General features: G+C 38.7%; 3 protein-coding genes across 6 annotated transcripts in view; 1 reads left to right on the top strand and 2 right to left on the bottom strand.

The window, feature by feature from the left end:
* Positions 1-627: 627 nt before the first annotated feature.
* ewsr1b (EWS RNA-binding protein 1b) lies at positions 628-10,000 on the bottom strand. 2 transcript variants are annotated; one of them, XM_008418643.3, is made up of 15 exons: positions 9,885-10,000; positions 9,400-9,436; positions 8,977-9,028; positions 8,687-8,834; positions 8,254-8,452; positions 7,891-8,144; positions 7,610-7,772; positions 3,494-3,531; positions 2,916-2,945; positions 2,615-2,730; positions 1,953-2,082; positions 1,742-1,852; positions 1,535-1,661; positions 1,095-1,451; positions 628-1,004 (listed from the first exon to the last, which is right to left on the bottom strand). In XM_008418643.3, exons 1-15 carry the CDS (start codon positions 9,898-9,900, stop codon positions 968-970), a joined length of 1,815 nt encoding a protein of 604 aa, XP_008416865.1. In that variant the 5' UTR covers positions 9,901-10,000; the 3' UTR covers positions 628-967. The 2 variants fall into 2 exon arrangements, with proteins under 2 accessions (XP_008416865.1, XP_008416866.1); XM_008418644.3 differs by having other exon boundaries at positions 3,494-3,528.
* A 1,341-nt stretch (positions 10,001-11,341) lies between these two features.
* Positions 11,342-13,785, top strand: rhbdd3 (rhomboid domain containing 3). The gene is made up of 5 exons (XM_008418645.3): positions 11,342-11,892; positions 11,977-12,360; positions 12,821-12,947; positions 13,048-13,296; positions 13,411-13,785. Exons 1-5 carry the CDS (start codon positions 11,727-11,729, stop codon positions 13,577-13,579), a joined length of 1,095 nt encoding a protein of 364 aa, XP_008416867.2. The 5' UTR covers positions 11,342-11,726; the 3' UTR covers positions 13,580-13,785.
* Positions 13,786-13,868: 83 nt separating this feature from the next.
* emid1 (EMI domain containing 1) overlaps positions 13,869-26,081 on the bottom strand; it is a 63,514-nt gene continuing 51,301 nt past the window's right edge. Inside the window, exons 10-17 of one of the 3 annotated variants that reach the window (XM_008418646.3) lie at positions 21,395-21,484; positions 21,067-21,119; positions 20,884-20,946; positions 20,216-20,260; positions 19,953-19,997; positions 19,788-19,799; positions 17,107-17,191; positions 13,869-14,985 (exon numbers count right to left, since the gene is read on the bottom strand). In XM_008418646.3, coding sequence (XP_008416868.1) covers positions 14,852-14,985; positions 17,107-17,191; positions 19,788-19,799; positions 19,953-19,997; positions 20,216-20,260; positions 20,884-20,946; positions 21,067-21,119; positions 21,395-21,484 — 527 coding nt within the window. In that variant the 3' untranslated portion in view covers positions 13,869-14,851. Of the gene's footprint in view, positions 14,986-16,835; positions 16,927-17,106; positions 17,192-19,787; positions 19,800-19,952; positions 19,998-20,215; positions 20,261-20,883; positions 20,947-21,066; positions 21,120-21,394; positions 21,485-26,081 lie in introns of all 3 variants that reach the window. The other 2 variants (XM_008418647.3, XM_008418648.3) reach the window with 2 other exon arrangements.

The raw sequence follows: 26,081 nt of genomic DNA, 5'->3' as shown, positions 1-26,081 counted from the left end.
AAATGATTTGAATGAGATGGAAGAAAACGGGAACAAAGGTTGTCCTGAGGTTTGTTTTCAGGACAAACCTCAAATGTTCAGTAGTATTTAGGATCTGAAGGAGAAATAGTAAAACGTCACGCCAGTAAAAAGGGGAAGGAAAGAAAACCAAAACTTTAAACTGAATTCTTAGGGACTGTTCTCTTAAGACTGAATGCTTTGTAAACATTCTTAAAACTTGTGACCTGAAGAAAAAAAAGGAACTTCTCTTTTCAAATAAAAAAGCTAATTTTATTTATACATTTATAGCCTAAAGGTGTGTATGTATACATGTCACATTTGTAGTTTCAGTCAATGCTGCAAGTTTTGTTCAATTTTGCGCCACCTACTGACAAGAAAAGGAATATAGGCTCCGTCAGCACCCACAGCAAACCAGGTATGAAGTTTTCTACATCAGATGATGCCTTTTATAACCAAGCAAATTTACAATAAGCAACTTGATACTTGAATTATTTGATAAGTGCTGAAACAGCTACATTACAATTTTACCTGACCACCGTCAGCATTCTTATTTTTAGTTTAACCATTAAAGGAATCGTCTATTTCAGCTTTCATTTAGTAAAACTGAGGATGTCCACAATAAAAAGGTGAAATTCGCAAAATTTTATTTCCCAAGTTTTTTTATCATCATCATCATACAACTGTAAGTTTACGGAAAAGGAGGGGCCGTTACATCAACCAATGAAAAATATTGGATTTACGATACAATGTCAAACCTAATGATATTTAAAATCTAACTGAAACATGCACAATACAGAATGCAACGTAAACACGGTAACTAAAAAAAGAAAATAAAAAAAGGTAACCAGGGTGGACAAACTGCACAGGTTGAATGAACGCAGTTCTATAACCATCAAAATATGGAATCATAAATTAAAACTTCTTTTAAAAATCAAATTCCACAACAGGAATATCAAGAAGTTCTCCTTCAATAAGGTCGGTCTCTGCGCTCCTGGCGGTGGTCCCTAAAACAGAAAAAAAAAAAAAAGGCAATAAAACCAATTCACTGGATATTCTTTCAACAAAACAATCTCAAGCCTAAATTAGAACCCTACCTCATATCCATCTTGCCCCCAGGTGGTCCCATTCCTCTTCCCCCTCTGCCACCCATTCGGTCCATGGGCGGTCCTCCACGCCCGGCTCCGCGGAACCCTCCCCTGTCCATTCCTCCACGTCCTCTGAATCCACCGCGGTCCCCTCCCCAACCTCCACGGAAACCGCCGGGTCCACCTGGGCCTCCGACTCCTGCTGGCCCACCACGATCCATACCTCTGCCCCCACGCATTCCAGGTCCGCCTCGGCCTCTCTCACCACCTGGGGGGAAAGGAGGACCACCACCTAAGCCCTCGGGTTTGGGGGCTTTGCACTGGTTACACTCCATCCTCCAAGCAAAGTTTTGGTTACCACAACCCCTGTGGAAAAAATACAAATGTACAGTTACAAAACACGATTATAAAAACACACACAAAGTGGTACATGAGGTGGCTGTACATACGGATTAGGACACTCCCAGTCGCCAGCTCTTTGCTGCATGTTGCCTCCTGTTGGTCCACCTCTGCCCATTCCACGTGGACCGCCTCGTGGACCAAAGCCTCCACGATCCCCTCCTCGTCCCATCATACCTGAAATTCCAACATTTTTTCATCATACCATCAGATCCAACACATGCTAAAGACGTTAGTGACAAACTGCGATAGTTTACCTCCACGGCCCATCATGCCGTCACGCATGGGCATGCCGCCTCTCATTCCACCCATCATGGGCTTTCGGCGCGCCATGGACACCTTGAGTCTTCGTCCTTGAAACTCTTTCCCTGTAATTTGGATAAAAATTTGTCATCTCAGACACTAGGTACACTTTACAAAGTGCTTCTGATTTTCTTATTATTTTGACATTTTCACTATAAATCATACCATCAAAATGCTCCACAGCTGCTTTGGCACAGACGGGCTCCTCATAGGACAGGGTGGCATCACCTTTAGGCTTTCCTGAGTCTTTGTCTGTGTAGATGTTGATAGCAGGCTGACCCAGTCTGCGATTCATCTTTAAAACAAAGCGCGCGCAGTTTAGTTTCAGTAACAGTCGTGGTTAAATATAAATCATGTTTATTAAGCTCTTCAAAATTGACCTTAATTTTTTTTAAAGCTGCCCGTTGAAATGTACTACAAAGACTTGAAGTGAGATTAAACTGGAATTTTCTAGGATCAATCTGTTGAGGACATCTGCATTTCCAATTATCCCTCAAGAAAACCAAACATCTCCCCTTCCAGATCATCTTTACATTATGTAATCTACACATTAGCCTCACAATCATCTGAGAGGGGAAACGGGGAATCTGGAGGCTAAAGAAAATGTGCTAATCTGGGTGTGGGAATATGGAGTATTCCCCAAGAGAAAACGTGTTTTAAAAACATGAATGTTGAGTTTTAGGCTAGTCTCCTATGGATTTCTAACCCCAGTTGCAAGATCTGATAGTGTACAAAGCCAACGATTGACTTGATTTGAAAAGACAAAGTAAACTGTAATAGTCAATTGAAGAACTAGGAGGTAAACCAGGGCTAAAAACTTTTATTACCCTTATTGGCCCAACGTGCTTAAAGAATTCGGCCATTTCCTCTATATTGGCCTTCTCAGTCAACCCAGTGATGTAAATGGTGCTGTTCTCAGAGTCATCTTGCTCTTCTGGACGTCCTACAGGTAAAATAAATCATAATAGTTTCCATTTCCAATAAAAACATTTTAAATAAGAAGACAAATACACAAGTCATTTTTTGCAAATGACTGCACAAGACCAGGTATGCCTTTGTTCAGTGTCAAAAGTACAATATATACACACACACACACAATCAGATTCTTAAGTTGAAAATTCTACTTACCCATTTCGCGTTCATCACCACCCATGGGTCCTGTAGTCCATTGAGTAAAAAGTAAACAAAGAAAAAAAAAAGTCAGTGCATGCAACTAAAATCCAGTAGACTACACCTGATAAGAACTACAGTTCATAAACCACACTCTTCTGCATGACTTGTATTGGGAAGTTGAAAAATATGGTACCTTCTGGTACAAAATGTCCACAATTGATAAACTCAATTGAAAAATTGAACACCTCAGACCCCTTGGTATATATAACTCTTTGATAAAAGCCTTTAAGACCAGAGTGAAATCTTTCAAAAAAATAAAAGATTCAGCTCAGATTTGCCAGAGCAGCCGCAAACACTTTTCTTTTTAACCGATCTAAAAGATAGTCAAACCATAACCAGTGGCTGAATTATATAAAGTACCCCAGAGCAAATGGTCTCAGGCATAAAAAATAAAATAAAAATCCAATATTTTGATGTGTTTTTGTAGAAAAAAAAAATTGCATACCACAATTTATATCAATGTTGAAAGCATATTTACCCAAAAAGTGTTACAGTTTAGAAAGGGCTAACCAGTGTAATACTCAGTAACTTACCACCAGGCTTACTGAAGCCACCTCTGTCTCCAGCGCTGCTATGGGGGAATAAATGGAGATATGAAGGCGTTTCCCTTTTACAGCCACTTCCTTGGCTCGAGCAAAGTGGCTTGATTGGGGGAGTAATAAAAACATTCTATCTATCCCAACAGCAACTTCAATTAACTCCCAGAAATCTAACTATAAATGTACAGTTCATTGAAAAAAAATTATACTAACTATGTGCCATTCCTTAGCTTGGTACAACATCCAATGACAGTTTGAAACAGTGGATACAATAATCCAAAAATGAAAAAAGAAAGAAACATGTTTATGTTGGCTTTTAAAATGTGATAAATCCTAAAACAAATCTACACAGGTAGAATTATTTCAGATGCATTGATGGAACATATCCAGTACCATCACCTAAGCATTAAGTTACAATTTATTTACTTTTACAGTTATGAAAAAATTTTAAAAAATACAATGCATCTGAAATTTCACAGGAGAGTCATTCTCATTACATTCACCAAAATAAAGACAATTACATGTTTTTAATACCAAAACAAATACAAAGTCTACCAAAGATATGATAAATTTAAATAAAACAGGTGGCTTTATTGACTTTATATACCCATCATGCTTAAAAAAAACAAGAAAAAAATAAAAACACCATCCTCAGTTCTTGATAAAAGGGAGACTTCGAATCTTTGTTTAAGCTCCTTCCTGCTGCTTAAGCTGGAGACTCTGTACTGAGTACAGATACTTTTTAGAGAAAAGATGGTTTTAAATGGCTCTCACTGTTACCTGTACGGTATAAATGTGACAAAGCATGTTAAAAAGGCGCTGAAAAGAAATAACATTTGTATTCCAAACATTTCAAAACACAGTAGCCCCCCCACCCCTCACCCCAGAGCAGCACAAACACCTGTGCAAAGCTAAACTGTGATGAAGCCCTACATTAACTCTACACTCTATAAAATTTTTTAACTATTTATAAAAAATTAAAATGCACCTGTGTTTTTGTATATTGTTGTTAACAAAAAACCTCTATTATCCCAAATAGTTTTAGCACCTCACTAATTCAAACCTCAACACCTAACAGCTTAATCCAACCATTCAGTTTTTTTTGTTGTTGTTGTTTTTTAGAAAATCCATCTAAAGAGAACAGAGTTTATTGAACCAAAACAACCAATATTTTTTGAACAGACTTCTTTTCCCAAAGTTGAGACTTGTACTGAAAGGTCCAACCAAACTAGCAGGGATGCCTGCCATGACCTTAATGCTTGTAAAGTTCCATCTGAATCTACCAAACTGTGTAAAATTTATTTAATAGGGAAAACATTTTATAAGTCTGAAAACAAAGACTGCCTGATATCAGGAACACATGGCTTTGTGATGATTTGACTGTGATTATATGAATTAACCCATATTTTCCTTACTTTTGATTATCATCACAATGCCCAACATTCTATGTGGACATTGCAACTTAAAAGGGGGAAACAATATTGAAGTATTGCTGACAGGCCAAAGCTTTTGACATGTGAAACTTGCATCCTTGTCACATTCCTATCACATATTGCACCCAAGAAGTCATCTGTGAAACTTCAATGAAAATTGGGTTTTAATTTTTTTTTTTTTGCAATTCTGTCAGAAAACCTTTTACAGATTATTAGGTTCTGAGTCCACATTGGAGAAAACACCAACTTTTAATGGGCATAAAAACTGCACCAATATCCGCTTTACCAGTATAAACACAAACTATTTTGAAAATGCCAGTTTTGGGTTCCCCCACCACTCCACAGTATTCGATTCCAAACACAGAATACCCTTGAGCCAAATACTGAGCACATCAACACCAAAAAAAAAAAGACTTTGAACCCTGATCAGGACCCAACAATAAAATTACTGTAATGTTTGAAACTTATGAACCAATGTAGGTGTTGCAATTAAAAATAGAAAAAGAAACGCCCCATTTCTGACATTTGGATTTAAGGTTTTTGCCACAATTTAAGTTTGACTGAATTTTTTAGGTTTTTTATCTCAATTTTCTCAAACCAAGAGGTAGTCGAAGGAGAAATGCTTAGTATCCGACCTGTTAATACAGAAAATTTGCTGTCCATTAGTGCCCCCCTTCATGAAACATTTGTCAAGCCTCCTCTTTGTTCCTTTTTGTACCTGCTCGGTTTGGGGTCTACTGTGATAAATCAAGACATCTCCTTTGCACATTGTCAGATTCACTATGAAGCCAAATACAGATAAGACCTACAAAGAGGTTATTTGGATTTAAAATGACTTTAATTCAACTAAGATCCTTTTATTAGGTGATCAGGCTAATTGTTTAAATTTGATCAACAAAAATGGAAAGTTAAAAATCACTCAAAACCTTCACAATAAGTTTGACAAAATAAAAACCTTGATTGCGGACCAGATCTGGGCAATTCGTCTCTGCTGGTGACCTCCAAGTCTTTGAGGATTGAAGGTCTCCTTTCTGTCACCCTTATTGTTTTCCACAGAATATTGGATTTAAGCCGAGACTCTGTTCAAAATGTTAATCACTCCCAGTCAGAAAAAAGAAACATACTGATAAATTGAACAAATACTTTCAACAACCCTACCAGAGGTGTAAATATTTTCATCTCAAGTCATGTTCCAGCCAGCTTCAACCTGGACGTCTCAGAACTGATAACAGCTCTACTCCATCTAACGATAAATATACATTACACACCCATCTTGCCAACTTTGGTCCTCTGGCTCCACACCTCAAACAGTACATTACCAATCCGGGGGTTATCAAATTGAAGCAACACATTACGTATGTTTTGCAGAAAAGCATCTTTCAGTCAAGGCAGATAGCAAGACTTAACCAATTTTTCCAAAGGCAACACCATGAGAAAACCCCTGCTCTCATCACCATTCATTTGTGGGCCATGAGATCAGTTGCTTCTGGTCCAAAATATAGGCTATAGCTCAATGGAGTCTTTTGTTGGTCATGGTTCCCAATATTTGAAACATGTCTTTAGACATTACAGGCATCTTCACTTTTTTTTTAACAGTTTCCCAGTGGTTTTAGGCACAGTGCAAGTTGGCATTATCCTCGATTATTGTTTTTCCTTTTACCTCTGCAGTCCATTTATACCTGCCATCTGTTTTTAATTGTAGTTTGACTGTTTTATGTCTTACAATCTATAATTTTACAGAACCTCAAGTTTTACATGTGCTTTATCCATAAGCAATTTACATTTATTTAAGTTTAATCTACTGGTTTTGATAATACTTGAAAACATTCAAGTGTTAGATCGCGAAAAATATCAATGAGCTTGTAAAGAAAAAATCTCAAAGGCATTACAATGTACCAAGCGGGTATGAATGAGCACAAATGTGCATTTAAGAAGGAACCAAACATATTGCACAAAAACGGGACGCTTGACTTGAAATGTTTTATGCCAAACTCCTTAAAAACATGATCTGAAGTTAAAACAGAAAAACGATGGCTTAACTCATTTTGTGTTTAAAACTTTTCTAATAAAACCCTAACATAGACATCTTAGAAAAAAGAAGAAACACTGCCTGTAAATACCATCCACTCTCCAACTTCCCACCTATCCAAAAAAAAATAGTTCTGACTCAGTTAATTCATATCTTTAGAAATCAGCTAATTAACCTAAAGTTTAAGCACAGGTTGCTCTTTTAAGATATTGTGGGAAAAGGAGACATCCAACTTACCTTCAGCCAAAAAGGTCAGAGCTGAGAGAAACTGGACTAAAATGGCAATAAAGCCATTTCAACTGCATACCAATGACTTTGTGCCTCCACCATCACAACTCCAGAAAGCAAATCATTTTTGCACATTATTTTAAACCTGGTCTCCAACTCAAGGCCTCAAAAGCCATCACCCTGCAACTTTTAGGTGAACTGAATGAGTCAAATTCCTGAATTATCTTCTCAGCAACTCATAGGGCGGGTTGGAGTATGGAGGCACCTGAAAGTAGCAGGGCAGTTGCTCAAATAATAAAGTGAGATCTCTGGAGAATAATGCAGTTGTTTCCCCACAGAATGTCTCAGCCCTGCCCAATATGGCAACAGCACCTATGATCAAAATAAAAATTAGATCACGCGCTAAGGAAACACACTTACCCCATTCCACGACCCATTCCTCGCCCACGATGCATCATTCCACCTCGTTCAAAGCCATCCCTTCCCGGACCCCTGCTGTCTCCTCCTCCTCCTCCAGGGTACCTTCCAGGTTCAGACCCTGGATAGCCAGAACCTCCACCTTGGCCATCCTGTCTGTAGTTGTCTATAAATATGCAACACAGTTGTATTAGTACAAATAGCCCACATACGCTTGCAGTCATATTAAAGTGTTCCATTCACAATCCATCTCAGCTTTAGAAAAGACAAAAAGCCAAACTTACTATAAGGGCCAGACTGGTTATAACTGGGTGGTCCACCTTGTTGGCTGTATTGATTGGCTGCTGGTTGCCCGTAGGAACCAGCACCCTGAGGAGGGTAAGCAGGAGGAGCCTGTTGCTGCGGTGGGGTCTGTTGTTGGTAGCCCTGCTGCTGGCTGTATCCAGTCTGCTGACCCTGGTATCCAGGCTGCTGCTGTCCATAAGATGTTGGTTGGGAGTAGGAGCTTTGGTTGTAACTAGCCGGTTGGCTGTTAGCACTGCAAATACAAAAAGTCAGTAAACAAGGAATTACAAAAAAATAAATAAATAAATAATGACACGTTTATTTAAAATGACAACCCTGTTTGAGATATATAAAACTTTTACCTCTGTGGTGCAGAAGGTGCAGCTTGTTGACCATATCCAGGGTAGGCAGATTGGGCAGTGTACCCTGGCTGAGACCCATAAGACTGAGAGGCAGCTGGAGCAGCTGCAGTAGCAGGAGTGCCATCATAACTACTGGCTCCATAACCCTGGGCTGACTGTGAATAGCCATGAGCAGTAGACTGGGTAGGAGGATAACCAGCTGCAAGAAAGGAAGTGCTATTATAATACGTGTCCTAGAATGGTGATAATAGTTAACTATGCAGCCCTGGTAAGTTGCCTTTTTATTTTCTTAGTTTCCAGTATCATTACCTGCAAACTGCATATTGAATGATGAAATAAACATTTTTAGGTACCATTTTCAACATTAATTTAAAGCTGGACCCTAACAGACTACAATAAGAAAAAAACAGTTACAAAAAAACAAAAAACTGACTTGCTGGTTGCTGGCCATATGATGACCCGTATTGTTGTTGCTGTTGAGGATATCCTCCAGCTGCTGGGGTTGTCTGGGTATAACTGCTATCAGCAGCAGCTGCAGCAGGCTGAGTGTATGATCCATAATTCTGCTGGCCATAGCCTTGCTAAAAACAAAAAGAATCAAAAATCTTAAGGTTTCATGGTGAAGTTTTTTATTTATTTTTATGACGCAATCCATTAATCAACAACATATGGCAAGCACAATCTACAATAGACAACTATTTTATTTTATTTTTTTAACCTTACCTGTGCTGACTGGCCATAATTCTGTGATGGCTGGGCAGCATAGGAGGCATACCTGCAAGAATAAAAATATAAATATTATCCAAGCTAGAAACCGTACAAACTCATCTAAACAAGATTTCTCCAAATGCAAGCACAAATGCTTCCTCTACTAGCACAGTTGCATACCCATGATTTAAAAAAGTATTGCATAGGTTCATTAATTTGAAATAATGAAAATAGTATCCTGAAGTTGCATTACATTCAAACAGAGTAATAATAAATTACAACAAACGCATAGGCACAAAAATATGTACATGCAAGAAAGGTTTTTTTCAGTCTGAGGTAGCATTCCTCAGTCCCAATTGCTATTATTTATTTTGAACCAAAGTCATAAAAACACAATGAAATAGTAGTGTAAATATTGGATTAGCTTAAAAATCTTACCCCTGCTGAGCACCACTCTGGTTGTACGAGGTGTAATCTGTACACAGAAAAGAGATTAGTTATAACCGTTTGACTTTCTAATAAAAACATCGTTTGCGCGCGCGAGCCACAGTCCCGTTGTTAGGCCTACACTGAAAAACTCACCAACGAGCAAGCAAATGAAACCCTACACGACGGTTCTAGCTACCAAATGCAGATTGGGTGTACTATCAAAAAGTTTTAAATACCAGCTCTTTAAAAAATAATAGCTAAGTTTAACCGCCATTGTATTAAATAAAAGGTCGACTCGATAACTACAATAGCTCGAGGAGCTAAAACTAGGCCATGCACGCTGCGTAGGCAACGGTCATTGTGAAACAATACTCAATTAAAACCTAAGTAAACGCAGTCGTCTCACCAAAACACGTTCTCATACGATCAACATAACTATTTCACTTAACAATTGGAAAATTAATGTAAAAGATGCTGCAATTTTTTTCACTCACCGGGAGCAGACGCCATTTTAGTAAGTCCGTGCAAGCCGATGAAACGTTGCCAAATGCAAGAAGAGGTTGCACACCGCGGTAAAGAACCACGAAGTCTCGCGAGATCATTGTCACGCGTCGACGACAAAAGCAACCAGGAGGGAAAATTATGTGAACGTAGCCTTTAGTCATGAAAAAAGTACGCTTTGGAATCTAGTCGTTCATTTATTTATTTATTTATTTGTCGTACTGGTACTTTTGGCCACAGTCCTGAAAATGTTTATTACAAATGTTTTACTAATTTATTGTTGTTTATTCAAATCACTCAAACTAGAAACTTGTTCTGCTTGAGTAATACAATCCTCAAACCTTTTCCATCAGGTTCGATGGAACAGGTTCCAGTGTTTAACTAGTCCTAGAGTTTAGTAATAATCAGTTCCTTGTATCCTCTTTGGTCCCATAGTTTGAAGAACCAGTGCTAACCCAGCATTAGTTAACTGCAGGGCCAGGAAAAAAAAAAAAAAGAGGACAATCAATTTGAACATACAGATAGATCTACTACAGAAATCAAGGGTTTTCAAACTCCTCAAAGGCTACTGTCCTGCAACTTTCAGATGTGTCCTTTGTCCAACACTCCAGAATCAAATCAGTGAATGTTGACATTAAAATTCATACGTATGTCTTTGTTATTATTTACTTTCAATGAAAGCCATTTTCTCTGGTATAGAATTCAATTAAGAATCAGAAGCAAGACTTGAAGACTTTTTAGATTACTGTTAGAAAAAAGGAAGCCATGCATCTTTTTCCAACCACTGTTGTACACCATTTTGTGGCGGTCGATCATAGAGAATGTCAAATAATGATGTTGAAGTGTGTATAGTTGTAGCGCAACAAAATCTGAAGAGCTTCAGTTGGTGAAATACTTTTTCAAAACACTGCATCTAACAATGATGCAGATTGTCAGAAAACACTAACAAGTGAATGCAATGTATCACTCAAAAACTAATCCTCAAGTTATATTTTAGATCTACAATGTTGTGTAGCAAACAACTCAAATAAGAGAATCTGATACAAAAAAAATGTCACTACTTTCATTAATTATTGGCAGCAGTGGGAAGAGTAGCACTCCCTCAATAAATATTTACTCAAGTAAAAAAGAAAAAGTACCAAGAAATTACTCAAGTACAAGTAAAAAAGTGTCTGCTGAAAAGAATACACAGGTACTGAGAATCTGATCAGACGATAAACGACAATACAAAGTTGGGTGCTAGTTCTGGTATTTTAAAGACTGAAGTGAAAAAGTACTTATACAAATAAATATCTTCATTCCAAAACACAAAAGAATTTTTCCAAATAATTTTTCAACATAAAACTTACAACATGTATACATGTTAGAAAAATGCAAAGTACTTCCAGCAATTGTATGTACAGAAAGCACGCATCCAGGATGACCTGTAGGTGGCGGTAAAACGTTGTAAATTATAAACATAAAGAAGAAGAAGAATGTTTGCGGAAGTTTGCATCCTTTTATGAATTTCTTACGTCTCGAAGCTAAAATCGTTTTTACTTGCGTTTCTTTTATTATATAAAGTGGCGTAATAAATGTAAACTATAGTTAATTATCTACCATTTTGTTGATTCAAAAACCACAACGAATCCTCGTAATCGCTATCAGTTTTATTTAGCAGTGAATTACCTGTATAGGTTTTAGCTCTCAGTCTTCTATTGGAACAAGAAAAATAATATGGTTATGCATATTTAAAATTCCATTGGATATAATTATCCAATGATGAACCTCATCAAATATTTGTTTGCCTGGTTTAATGTCGTGAAAGCCAGTGGAGAAGGTGCATCTGATGTGAAATGATGCTGGGCCGTGTCCTGTCAGTGAGGTCCTTGTTTGGGGCGGACCGTCCTGGATTCTGCCTGGTAACATTTGCTCTGATAGCATTTATGCTGCTGATGTATGTTGGGGGCATCCAGGCAAGTTTGAGCGTGGGCCCAGGAGGATACTTCCCAAGGTTCATAGGTAACCATGCTGTTACATCTTCAAAACACCGCTTCGGATTTACGCAAAGTAAGCATGTGGATTTGTATTTTTTCTCCTCCTCAGATGTGTTTCTGTATGCTCTCAGTCATGATGACTCGCCCTCGTTGCTGATCAGCGTGATCCTGCTGCTGCTGCTGGGATCATGTCAGGAGCGTCGCTGGGGGTCAGTGGCCTTCCTGCTCCTGTCCATCATCACAATCACCATGCTGGCATTCATTTACACCCTGGTGCTGTTTGTGGTTGGAGGGGAGGCGAGTCGGATCTGTGGCTTCTCTGCCATCCAGCTCGCTCTATTTACGACTCAGTGTCGACAGGCCACACAGAGGAGGCTGCTGAGGTGTTTGCCAGTCTGGTTCCTGCCGTGGCTTTTTCTACTCAGCGGTTTGCTGCTTCTACCTGGAACACCAGCGCTGCTTCACCTCTGTGCAATATGCATTGGATACAACTGTATCCTTTCCTGTGTATGTGATCTGCAGATGCTTTTCAGGACTGGTACGTCCTATAAACAAAAAGTTTGAGTTTGTATGTTTGTTTTTTTCTTTCTTCTTCTGTCTCTTGTGATTCCTTTGTGTCACTTTTTTTAAAATGTTTCTTGTTGAGGCCATTCTTTATTTTGGACAGTCTGCATATCTTTATTGAGTTTTAGGTCTCAGTGTCTTTTACATCTGTATGCTTGGCTTTTCTGTGTCTTTATCTTTGGATGGTGTGTGCTTCTTTAGGGATGCAGATTTTAAGATAAGGCCAAGGCTCTGGACCTAAGACACTCTATGTTCATTCTATGTATAAAAGCTTTGTTGTTTATTTGGGCTGAAAGTTCGCCCCACTAAATCTATAATGAATTCTTTCAAACTTTGGTTACTGTGTTTCTCTGCCAAGTTATCCCCCGTCTCCTTAATTTAACATGCAGATCATCAGCCCTTCATTGGGGCACTACAGGAACTGGAGGAGGCCAACATTTTTGCTTTCATTCCTAATTGGATGCATGTTCCTACTTCGGCAAGGGTCGGATTGCCAACATTTGCCCCCTCACATAGGTATTATAAGTCAATTACATTAAACATTTGACTATCCCTTTAAAATATATTCTTGATCATTTTCATATAAAACAAATTTCACAATTTGTCAATCGCTTAGATCGCTTCCCCAGTTCATGGCTGTGGATCACGCAGCTCCTCCACCACTGAGGGACCCCGCAGCTTACAACCTCCACCCATGGATGGAGCCTCCATCATCTGCCTGGGTGATGGAGGTGCAGGCTGCTGCTGCCGTATCTGAGGCAGAAGTGCTGGAGGAGCACATGCTCCGAGCCGGGATAATGGCCTCCTTACAGGACGCTCCTGACACAAAAGTAGAGGTCGCAAAGTCATCAGTTTCATCTCTGCGGTTTGTGCAGTTCATGGCGTGTATTTTATAAATAAACAAATTGGTTTTTACTTAATACTTTTTAAATCCTAAAGTCTGTCTGACATGTAGATGTCTGTTTTTGTTTCCTACCAGGCTTCAGCAGCTGGAGAAGATGGGCTTCCCCACCGAGAAAGCTGTGGTGGCATTAGCAGCAACCAAGCAGCTAGATGGCGCCATCTCGCTGCTTATTGAAGACAGCATTGGAGAACAAGCTGTGGTGGTGTCCAAGGGAAAGAGCCATCCACCACAGCAGAGCCCCTAAACACGTTGACACTACTGGATACGTTTGCACTTTTGACTCAAACTGGACACACATCATGCTTGGGTTTTGCTGAGCTTCTGTATTTTCCCTGTGGGCTACATGAAGAACCTTTAATAACTAAACTATCTGGGAAAATGTGGACAAAAAGCCGAAATGTTCCCAAATAAAAGTTTTGTTTTTTTTAATTTCCAAATCTGCACATCAGAGACGGTGGATGTCAGTTTATTTCTTTCAGTTGTAAAAGTCTTTAATGAATACTTTTGTACCACCAATTCAAAAAGGTGACATATTAAAATAATAAAAACATTTTTATTACACTTATCATCTAAGCAGGATTATCTTAACACAGTACATTTGCAAGAAAAAAAAATCAAAATACAAAATGGTTACATAACAGCGTACAACATAAACTACAATTTTAAATAGTCTCACAATTGATATAAGATGAAAGTGTTTTCATCAGAGCAGTATAAGCAGTCATAGAACACAACAGTGGTAAAATATGTTCAAGTTCAAATAACAGTTTCCTCTGTGTGTGTGTTTAGGATCCCAGTCAGCAGAGTGCCGTTTTAATTTCAACACATTCAGTTTTCAGACTGCAGCACCATCTAACATAGATGCCTATGTTTGTGCAGATTTTGCATCAAAAACGTTGATTAGTCACTTACACAAAACGGAAATAAAAGACACCAGAAAACTTCTAGTCACCATTTAAAAACATCAATTAGAGATGACTTCATCTTTTTTTAGTGCACTACATAACACTGAGTTAAACAATAAGATGAAAATATAGGAATACTAGAGGAAGGAGGATGTAATTTTGTAATACAGACTGTACAAGCTCAGAGTATTTAAATAATGGACTCTCTTCAGATTGCAGACGAACTATGAAAGCAGCAAAACCTCACACTGATTTCTACTTCTCATTTCTGTAAATGAACCCATACTGTCTAGAACTGTTTCACACTGTCATAACCATCAAGGATGAAAATCTTCCTTTTCTTTCAACATGGTTACAGTTGTTTTATTAATTTATTTTTTTTAGCATTTGGATGGAGAGGGAAATCAAAGCAGTTCTCAGGTAGCAGATGAATCAGGGTGTCATGGAGTTATCAGTTGAGTTTCCCTGAGGTGTTCCCCATTCCTAACCATTTAATAAAAGCCCAGACTGGGCACCAGGTAAGGTCTGAATGTACTGAATGCCGGTTTGAGACCTGTTGGAGGGGAAGGCCCAGTCTGTGATCCTCAGGGTCAGTGTGGAGGATAGGGGTGCTACTTTCCTCGGACCTTGGTGTCGGTGAACAGAGGGGAAGCAAGTCGATGTGGAGACGCACCTGCTCGCTTATCTCTGTAGAAACTAGGGGAGGATGTGCCGAATGGTCCGTCCCCAGACCCTAGATCAGGCTCTGTTGAAGAAAGACAGCGGTTGGAAAGGGGCCTCCCTGTCCATAAACATGTGTGGCCATGCAGACTATTTAGTCAACTGATGTTGAAAAAGTACAATTAAGACTTTTCCTAATTTTAGCATTACACATATCTGTAGAACTTGATCTGTGTTTGGACTTTTCTTTTTATCAAGTTGAGTTATAAAAATATTGGCTTAATCCAACCAAGTTATTAGAGGACATTTTCCCTTTGATCACTGTGCCCTTTGTTTAATCTGTCTGTACAAAAACAGAAATGCACTACAGGTTATTAAGGTAGTTGTAATTAAACCTTTACTTAAGAAACCTGTTCTTGACTAAGATGCCTGAATGAATTGAATATTGTTCCTTTTTCATCTGTAATTCTTGAGAAAATATATTTCAATATTACAATAATATATTGCATTCTATAATATTAAATTACAGCAGCTAGATGTTGAAATAATAAAACAAAACAAAAACACTTAATAATTATTCCTTTCCACTGTCACCATGTGGTTGCTTGGATTCCTGCAAAGTCATTGACAGTTGAGTGTATTAGGCATGTAACCTTTTCTGATTGTAATGTAATGCAACTAATTAAATGCAAATCTGTCAACTGGATTTAATTAGATTTCTTAAAAATGTTTGAGGAGTTACAATTATATGTAGTACTGCAGACTCTATATATTCTTAGACTCGCTATCTTGCTGATAACATATTTATAAATAAATAGTAATGTTGTTACAAAACAGCATTTCTGCTAGATTTATTACATTTTTAAAAAGGCTAAAATTATCCACCATCATTTTACAGAAAATTACAAGCAAAACAGTGAAACAAAACATTTAAGAAGCACCACTTTGCATTTTTTTCTCTATATAACTGGGCATTTCTACAAGGTGCAAAAGAAAGAACGTACCGTACTTAAAAAAAAAATCTAATTCTAAGCAAAATAAACAACTCAGTGACAGGAATCAATGTTATGCATTTAATGCTCAAAACTCTGCCAACCCGATCTATTGAGGCTGCTGCGATCAGCCACGTAAATATCTGATTCATTTGCTTCTCAGACCCAACGGACCAGCAAAATTATTCATATCCTTCAAAACTTCTCACATTACAGCCACAAGTTTCTGCATATTTTATTGGGATTTAATGCAAGATCAAAAATATTAATCTAGGCCTCATAATTGTTTTAGAAAACAATAGGAAACAGTAAACTCAACTGAGAACATGAGGTAAGACTTGAAGATTGACGTTTGCAGAAACTCTCTGTTCCATCTGCATGATGTGAATCAAGTGGAGTTCTACAAAGCGTTGCCTCATGAGGACTGATGATGCAAGGCGTTACTTTAGATTTTTATTTGTACATAATTTTAAAACCCATGTACCATTTTCCCATTTGTGTTTGTTTATCATAAAATCCCAACAAAATGCATTGAAGTTTATAGCTGTAACATCATTAAAGGTGGAAAAGTTAAAGGAGTATGAATACTTTACAAGATAAAGTACACGCACACCCATATACTGTGTGTGTGTATATATATATATATATATATATATATATATATATATATATATAATTATACTGATAGAATTATACTACCATATAATTCTAGATCTGTTAAACATATCTAGAATTTAAAATGCTTCTTTTATATAAAGAGGCTTAGAAAATAATTTTAGCATCTGCTGTCATCAAAACATGAATACAAAATAACCTTTCAACTTGACATTACATTTAAAAACAGATGGCGATTATAAATCCTACATCTCTAACACTTGATCTACGTTTTCTTCATCTAATTGAGAAACGAGGGCCAGCAGGACTGTGGGTGTTTCGGGATTACCTGGCCAGATGATAGCCTCCAACAGTGTCACCCTGCGAGCCAGAAGCTCAAGGTCTGCCTGCAAGTCTTGGAACATCTGCAAGCTAATGTCCTATCAGAGAGCAGTGACAGGGGGACTTTGTGAGGCTGCAGAAAAGACTTGTCCAAGTCCTGGGGCTGCCTGTGACTGCTCCCGCCCTCTGTCCCAGCAGTTAGGCATGGTGGGAGCATGGGCCCACCCGCAGCTGTGACCCCTGCCTAAAGCTGCCCCTTCCGCAGGCCTCCTACTCACCATGAATACCGATCATAGTCTCAAGGATTAAAACCCTCTCGGCTAAGATCTTCAGCGCCTCTCTGATCTGATGTATGCCGTCCCCCTGTGAAGATAGATACAGCCGTCAAGGTAAAGAGCAGAAGCTAGAGGACTGCTCGCCAAGATGCAAGTCAGGTTTCCAGTACAGTTTAGCTGTTAGAAGGTTAAGACAGTCCACATATCTGCCCAGCATGACTATCCATTCATTATATTTCTCTCTATGTTTCCTTCGTAAACATGCTGCTAAGTATTATAATTCTCTGCCATGCTGGGCAGGCAAACATCAGCATGCACATGACAGACCAGCATCACGTGGCAGCATAACACAGCTGAGTCACACTGTCAGGGAAGAGATGACCATGCCATCTGCATTCACTTTGCTTATTTTTAGCTCCACAGTGTTCAGTCTCAGTGCAGCAGAGACACAGAAGTTACCCACTGTCAGTTGTCTGACAGTGGTCTGTCAGTAGAGGTTTACTCTTACATCTGATTTGTCTTTTGTTAAGGGATAAGGCAGCGACCTCAGGGGATCTTTACCTTCAAAAGTAACAAAAGTACCGCAACAAGAGATGTAAGACAGAGACAGCTTTATGCATCATGACATCATGATCCTCAAAGAGACATGCAAAGAAACATGGCTGAAGGTCGAGAATGGTTCTTTTAGGAAAACATGCTAACGAAAAACATACAAAGACTTGTATGCAATGGAAAACGGCAAAGCTGCTTTAGAATATTGCTCTGGAAGGATATGTTAGTCAAGTTCTTGGACAGTAATTGAAATGTCTGCACATAATAGACTGTGTGCAGACATATGTCAACATTTACAGCTCCCAGGGGAAGAGATTGATAGACTTTTGTAAATTTCTGACGTCTCCTTAGGCACTACATAGATAGAGGCCGTATTTTATTCTATTCATTTAATACTGCCAGAGAAACCTCGATCCGAAAAATGATACATTTGTTTCTTATGTTATTAATGGCATAAAAAGCTAACCATCCTGTGCAAAACCTTTAAACGGCTCCCAATTTCATCGCACTTTCCTTTCAAGGACCTGGACTCTATCTAGACTACTGTAAAAGTCTTCAGTCAATACTTTGCGGAACCATCTTTCACTGCCATCTTTCAAAGCTGCAAGCCTTTCAGGATTTGTCACCGTCAGCTGTGCACATCTTGGGACTACTCTTTCTTCTTTGCAAAGTAGCTCAAAATTAGATGGTAACATGTCTATGAATACCTATTTTAAGGCTTGCCACAAATTCTCTATTAGATCTAGATCTGGAATGCAATTGAGTTGTTCTGACACACGACTATGCTTTGATCTAAAATATTCCCATGTAGCTCTGGCAGTATGTTTAGGGTAGTTGTTGGAAGGTGAACCACCTTTTCTCAAGCTGTTTGCTGATTTTAACAAGAGTTCTTGTAGGGCTGACCTGTATGTGGACCTACCCATTTTCCCACTACCTCTGACCAGCCTCCCTGTCAGATTGAAGACAATGCTCACCTAATCTAGCTCGTCTAGAGTTATTATGACTCTCATGACTGCTTCTCTGATTAATGATCTCCTTGCTTCTCAGTTCAAGTATTTGCCAATCTGTGGCAATACCAAAAGGAGAGGTTTACTACTTTGTGTGTGTCAAATTCTTCTCCCAGGCACTGTACAGCACATCTTTAAAAAAAGAAACAATCAAATCGAAAGAACTGTATTGTGCTTTAGCTGTAAACCAACATCTAAACTGTTAAGAAATAAACAAATTCAATAAGTCAAAAAAAAAAAACAGCTAAAAACAATTGTATCAAAGCTAACATCACTGATGCTAGCAAATTAGTGAGTGAGCATTTGCTGCTAACTTTTTGTTATCGACACCAAGTTCTCCAAATAAAATAGCAACTTTGCCATTTTCCTTTTTAATTGCACAGTATTAGTTTACATACTAAATACGTTAACTAGTTTATTTTAAAAGCTAGAAGAAAGAGTTTGTGCAGCATTGTGCTTTTCATGCAAGGCAATACAGTGGAAGAAAAGGGATAGCTGTATCCACTCCACCCATATCGGCGCACAACACCTTAAAAACCCAACTACTGACACACAATGGAGACATTTGGCATATACATCTCATCTATTTCATTGAGATTCCTGCATAGAAAACCAAGCAAATTGGTGAGAGTTAATATTGCACATTTGGAACAAAGCAAAATGAAGATTTTTGCACCAGTTAAGAGTTGCTGTTCTTGTGCTGGTATAGGTGTTTATATGCATATGCCAAAGTAAGAAGCTGAAAAGGTGGCTGTGAATGATAGTCATGGGAACAGTAGCTTGCAGTGGGAGTCAGACAGCTTTAGGGTCAAGAGGAGAGGGGACAGCAGTCCAGAGCACACCCCCAGGACCGACAAAAACACACTTACACAAACAACAGATCAAACACATAGAGGGCAACATTCTAGTTTAAAAAACATTATGAAACAGATATAAACCGATCTATTGATGGGTAGGAATGTATGGGATTGATAGAAAGAGGTGGAACTGAACAAACCAATTTGCGGAGAGTCACAATGATTGGAAAAAGATCATAACCATAACCTCGGATGTTGGGTCATGGTTATTCTTGGGAAAAGATTCCCTGCAGTTCAAAGATGTGATGGCTAAATAAAGGTATCTTACATTTGGATTGTTCTTGTAAAATGAGAAAGATGTCAAAGAAAACTTAGAGTTAGACACAAAAAATATTTTTGATGCTCAAGAAGAAAACAAAATCAAAATTATGTTGAAAGCTTTCTGAATTTTTCTTTGTGTTATCCGGGGAGCTACAATCAACTACAATCTTACCGGCAAGCCTTTCTCCCCTGGCTCTCCTTTGGGACCTGGCGCTCCCTGAGAAGAGAGGAGAATATGTTTCGCTTTAAAACTCGAAGCTGTTGAGAAGTTTAGAGCCACAGAAAAAAAGAAAAAAAAAACATTCAGTTTATTAACTGTGCTTCTCGTGGATTGTGTGCGTTTATTGCTGCTGCCCAGGGTGGTTTACCACAACATAATCAATATGACGTGTTGATGCTTCCCTCCAAAATCAAAGCAAAGTAGAGGTGACTTACTGGGTCACCTCTGAAGCCTCTTTCTCCTGGATAACCAAGAGGACCCTAAAAAAACAAAATACAAGGTAGTTGTGTGACAGTGTCATCAGTTTATCTAGAATACTTTTTGACATTAAATCAAAAACCCCTTTTTTAGGTCAGTTAGGATTACCAAAGTGATTTCTATTTGTTATATGCTAGAATAATAGGCAGAGGGACTTTTTTTTATTTTGTTCACATTCAGACGTTTACATACCATTTTCTATAATTGTCTTTTAAGCTGCATGGCTTGGGTCAAATGTTTTGAGCATGTTTCTATAAGCTTGTCACTACAGTTTACTGGAGTTTTGGTCCATTCCTCCAGAAAAACTGAGTCAGCTTTGTTGATCAACTTGTTCTCCCACACCATTATAACTCTTCCCACAAATCTTACACTTCACTGAAGATAGGGTTCTGTGATTGGCCTTCCCAAAACATCAACTTCGATGTCCTTAAGTGAGTTCGTAAATAAGTTGGCTGAACGGTCAAGGTTACCGTTCATTCGTAAGATCAATGTCCATCAGAGTTGCTCCATTTCCTCTTTGTTTCATTAAACATAGCTTGGTAGTTTATGTAACAGAAGAGAAAGTAAGAACCTTACAGATTTGCTTCTTGGCTTGATGAAGGTATATCTTATCTAAAATACTCACCCTTTCCCCACGATCTCCTTTTGGCCCCACTGGCCCTGGTGCTCCAGGTGTTCCAGGTGTCCCCTGTACTCAGGATGCATTCAAGATGACATGTAATTTTAAATATGATTATATGTATATGTTTGTATAGCAGTAAGTCATACAAGTGCAAGTGATAACTATGTTGCATGCGAGTTAGCTTACGTTCTGTCCTGATGGGCCAGGAGGTCCTACTGGGCCTCTGGGACCTGGGGGACCTGTGTGTAGAAGCATGGAGTCATTGTTTCTGTCTGGTGAAGACGGCAAAGCTCAATCTGACATGTTTGTATTTCACCCCTCCGCTTGAAGGAAACCTTTCGAGTTTCATGAACTCATCCTTCTCAGACGTCAATGACCAATAGTGAAAGTTGGCTAAAATGTATACTGGAAGAGCTTTGCATGCAGAGGTATTTTCAATTATAGGATGTTTGAATGGTCACGCAGATGTTTTCCAGCAAACCGCATAAACATTCTGTAAACAATAAAGGCTCACCAACAGGCCCGGGAGGACCCTGAGGTCCGGGAACAGGCAAACCTCTGGAGTCATGGAAAGTGTTGGTGAAGAAGGGATCTTTTCCGCTATCTGAGGATGAAAGACAATCAATGAATCGTGGAGTTTCTGACAAAAGGGAAAAAAAAGTCCAATAGTGATGTGATTGACTCCCTCTGTCTCCCAGCCCAACATGTAGTTGTGCTTTGATGTAAGGCATTTTATTGTTGCTCTGGCAGTATATTTAGGGTCTATATCCTATTGAAGTATGAATTTCTGCCGCAATATCAAGTCTTTCACAGCCTCTAACAAGTTTCTTCCACTATTGTCCTGTATTTAGCTCCTTCTTGCCATTACAATCCGACAAGCTTCGCTATACCTATCAAAATAACAAAATTAGCCTGATGCAGCCGGCACCATGCTTCTTTGCGGGAACAGTGCCGTGTTTGCATGTTCCATAAAGGCAAAAAGATACATTTATACTATACTTCGAATAGATTCATTTATATAAACACCCATGTCTTGGTAAACTTGCAGTTGTTCTACGCTCCTTCCATTTTCAGATGTTCAAATCTTGTTTTTTTTATACTCTAACCTTGATATAAACATTTCCACAACTTCATCCCCGACCTGTTTGGTGTACTGTTGATAATGCTCTCAAACAAAACCCTGAATGGCTGGATTGAATAAATTATAAACAGATGGACTTGATTTAGTAAACTCTGAAAGTAATAGATTGCACTGAATTTTATTTTTGTGTATCAGGTTACTGGGGGATTGGGTGACACTTTATATGAAGGGGTGTGCATAAGACTGACATGACACTGTCATAAACATGACATAACATCTGTCATGAACATAAAGAAGTCTTTATGAATGTTTATGACAGTTGTCATGAAGTGTCATTCGGTAAATAATGACAATTTTAATGCAAAGTTGCTCTAAAAGTTGCATTAAAAGTCCATTAAAATGTCAACTTTGCATGATTTTGTAAATTATGATAATTTAATGCAAAGTTGGCATTTTTAATGGACTTTCAATGCAATTTTTAGAGCAACGTTGCATTAAAAGTATCATTATTTACCGAATGACACTTCATGACAACAGTCATAAACATTCATAGACTTCTTTATGTTCATGACAGATGTTATGTCAGTCTTATGCACACCCCTTCAAAGAAAGTGTTACTGAGGATGGATACACATTTCATTACATTTTCTATTTATACATTTTGAAAACCGTTTTACATTACTTTGTGTTGCTGTGTCACTTCAAATCGCTGTGTGGTTATAATGTGACAACTAGATTACCTTTGCATTGCCGTTCTATACCTCACTTTTGGTGAGGTGCTTTAGTCAATGGATTTTTTTCTATGTGCTCTAGAGACATTTGCAAAACAAATGCAATATACACTTTGTGGTTTTTATTCAACATTTTACGGAATCTTGTGGATATGAGTTCTGGTTATATAGCTTCATTTGAAATTTCTGCATTCAGCTGTAGATATGACTTAGTTTGTCATATCTACGCCTCTCAGCAAGTTGCAACTGCTAACAACTATAGGTGACTGGCCACAAGAATCAAGTTGATAATTTTTTACATGTAAATTTAAGAAAAAAAAAATTGCAGAGTTATTCTTCAATTTTTTTTGTAGATATCCTTTCTGGGCTGTTTTGTAAATCTAGTTTAATGTGACTTTAGAAACTTCTGTGAGTTTTCAGTGAAACGTCGCTTTGACAACTTGATATGACCTCTAGAGGGCAGTATTTTCCAACCACCCCCCCACCCTAAAATTTCATGCAGAGCTCAGCAAGGCTGGGGGCTGAACTAAACTGCCATCAAAAGCATCCTGGTCATCATTAAAACCAGGTTGGATGGCAATTAAAGTTTAGTCACGTTATGTTTAAAGGTCTCCATATATTTTATGTGGAATTCACTCAGTCAAACCACATGGACTCACAGCATTTGAGCAAGAGGAAAAGGGTGGTAAACATGTGTGTGATGAAGGAAGTGTGTGGCTGCTGGGTCATTTTATTCTAACAGGAAGCACAGATCCAATCACAGGCCTGAGACCTCACAGATACTGAACGGACAGAGGAAAAGGAAGAAGAAAATGATGAGGACGGCTGACAGCCATAAACATCCTCCCTCTGCCTGAGGTGCAGAAACCACTAAGGGATCGGGAGGAGAGGTGACACCTCTCTTTTCTCCCCCCATTTACAACATGGCGAGGCTTAGTTAGATGGATTAAACAAGCAGACGCTTCTAACACTGACATATTCCCACAGTCATCTTCTCTGCTGCTGATGCACATCCAGTGACCAAACAAGCCCGTGTTTTCCAAAGGAAGCTCGGTGCAGACCCGCCCCCACCGTTACTTTGATGTGAAAGAAATAGCTCACAGTTTGGAAATCATCATGCCCACCCCAGCGCCCCCGCGGCTCTCCACAGCGGAACCCAGAGCTTACAAATCTGTGTGTTGCATACTTTGTTTTACCACCGGACCCGAATGTAAAACCCACCCATGTGTTGACCTTGAAAGAGCCCATCCGTCTCCCGGCTCCCCTCCCTCAGCTGTCTGGACGGCCTACATCTGGAAACCGTTCAGTGACGTTGGCTGTGGACAGGTTCCCATCTCAGAATAGGAAGTCTGCGCTAGTTTTGCAGATTTTTGTATCTGGTAAAACACTATTTGATTGTGATTTTCTTTTCTGGTAGTGGAGCAACGTCAGAGGAAGCAGGCAGCAGCTAAGAGATTGAAACCAATCTTCATGTTTTTGTATAACTTCTGCCTTTTTGTAAAGAGAGTTCTGAATATAATGTTTAAATTTAGTAAAACTGTGCCACTTTGCTTATGAAAACACCTAACTAAAGATTTGTGTTAATGAAGATTAAAGCTTTTATTGCCTGAACCTAATAAAAAACCTTCATCCTTCTCTGACATGGATGTTTATTCATTTCTTTAATCATCGTCAGATTCTCATTTTACCAATCCTTTTGTCACCCTGTCTGAGTCACTCTCATCATGGTCATGTAAAAAAAAAAAAAAAACACACACAAACCGCAAACCCCCTATTATGGCTTAATCCTTTCACATTATATACCAGGTCTTGGGTGCTTTTACATCATTCAGCAGTGGATGTGGAACCAAAAAGGTACAACTTGCTGCAGTCATCTGCAGAAGACATATCAAGAACCATCTATGCTCGATGCAAAATGGACACAGTCATTCTGAGTTCATTTGTCTCAAATCTTAGTCTGCCATCAGGGAGATTGAGGATGCTCCTCCAAATGCATCAAACAAAGTCAAATCCACCGTTAATAGGACTGCCAAGTTAGCACACATTAGCTCACACGTGATCAGCAAACGAACAAAGAAGACGAAGTGTTGTGTTTTATTTATTGGGTTAACAGTGCACTGGTGCCATTGTTTCTTTTAGAAAGTTTAAATTTATTGTGCACCTTCTACACTTTGAATCTAGAAGCCAACTCAGAACTTCTTTGCTTAACAACAATGGCGACTTAACGAAATGCCTCAATATGCAAAACAGTGAGACATATTTATGTGTGTCAAGGGGGCATAAGTGGGCGTTAAGGGACATCCCACAGCGATGAGCTCTAGTGTAGGTAGGTTTTCCACATCCCTTCTGTAAAAGCATAGTTATTTCATGCCAGTTTTGGAATGACCTTGATCACAAGATGCAATTAACATGTGAGATCACTGAAGTAAAGGACGATCTGAAAGGCGCTTTGGTTGCTACCCTGCCAGTTTCCCTGTTGCTCCGAGGTTGCTCTCTTGTGCTGCTATGGATGTTTTTCAAGGGTTTTTTTGTGCTCTAGTGACCTTTATTTGACAGTGATCTGACAGAGAAGTGGGTTGTGTGTTTTTTCAAGTTAAGTTTGTTTTCTGTCATTTATTATACTCACACAAGACTGTCTTCCTTCTCACTTGCATTTGGGTCGTCAACAACTACACTGCATAACAAACCTGTCACCTCTCCTTATCTTTTGTCTAAAGAAGACAATTCTGTAATATATATTTGACCATATATATTTGAACTTCTGACTGATATTCATTAATTATAAGTCCCTACAATCTACATTAAGGTTGATTTCTATAGTACAGCTTTTGTGATTTTATGTCTGTGAAAAGCGCTTTATAAATAAACTTTACTTACTTAATTACTCACTTACTGTCCCTCACAGGTGGCTAAGCCTCCTCATCCTGCCCGGTGAATCATTCAAACAAAAATGACTCTCTGATGCCATTTCAAATATTTCCTGGATTTTTTAAAAAATCTATTTTTAGAACAAACCGCATTGATGTTATTACTGTTAAACACAAGTGTTGTAAAAACTTTTTAAATATGCCACATCCTATTTCTTCCTCTCCTTCTGCAGTTTATCTCATCTTGTTAAAGAGCATCTGACGAGCCAAGTTTATGGCAAGCAGAACAGGACTGGAAATTAGCAAAAAGGGTTTTGAAAACCCTGCAGAAAGCCAGGGGAAGTATTATTCTAGATAGCTGTAAAAGATTACAAGAAAGCTTGACTGCTTGGAAGCAAGGTATAACATAATGAGAGGGTGCAATCTGGGTTTTTCGTTCTAATCAGGGCCGGATTTAGGAGGATGTAGAGTTAGTTTTGGTGCCCTATCCACACAAACTTATTTTATGCATATAAACAGAAA

The sequence above is a fragment of the Poecilia reticulata genome, chromosome 9 (assembly GCF_904066995.2).
Source record: "Poecilia reticulata chromosome 9, P_reticulata-male-v2, whole genome shotgun sequence".
NCBI lineage: Eukaryota > Metazoa > Chordata > Actinopteri > Cyprinodontiformes > Poeciliidae > Poecilia > Poecilia reticulata.
Note: the sequence above shows the minus strand (reverse complement) of the source record. Positions and strands in the feature narration are given on the sequence as shown.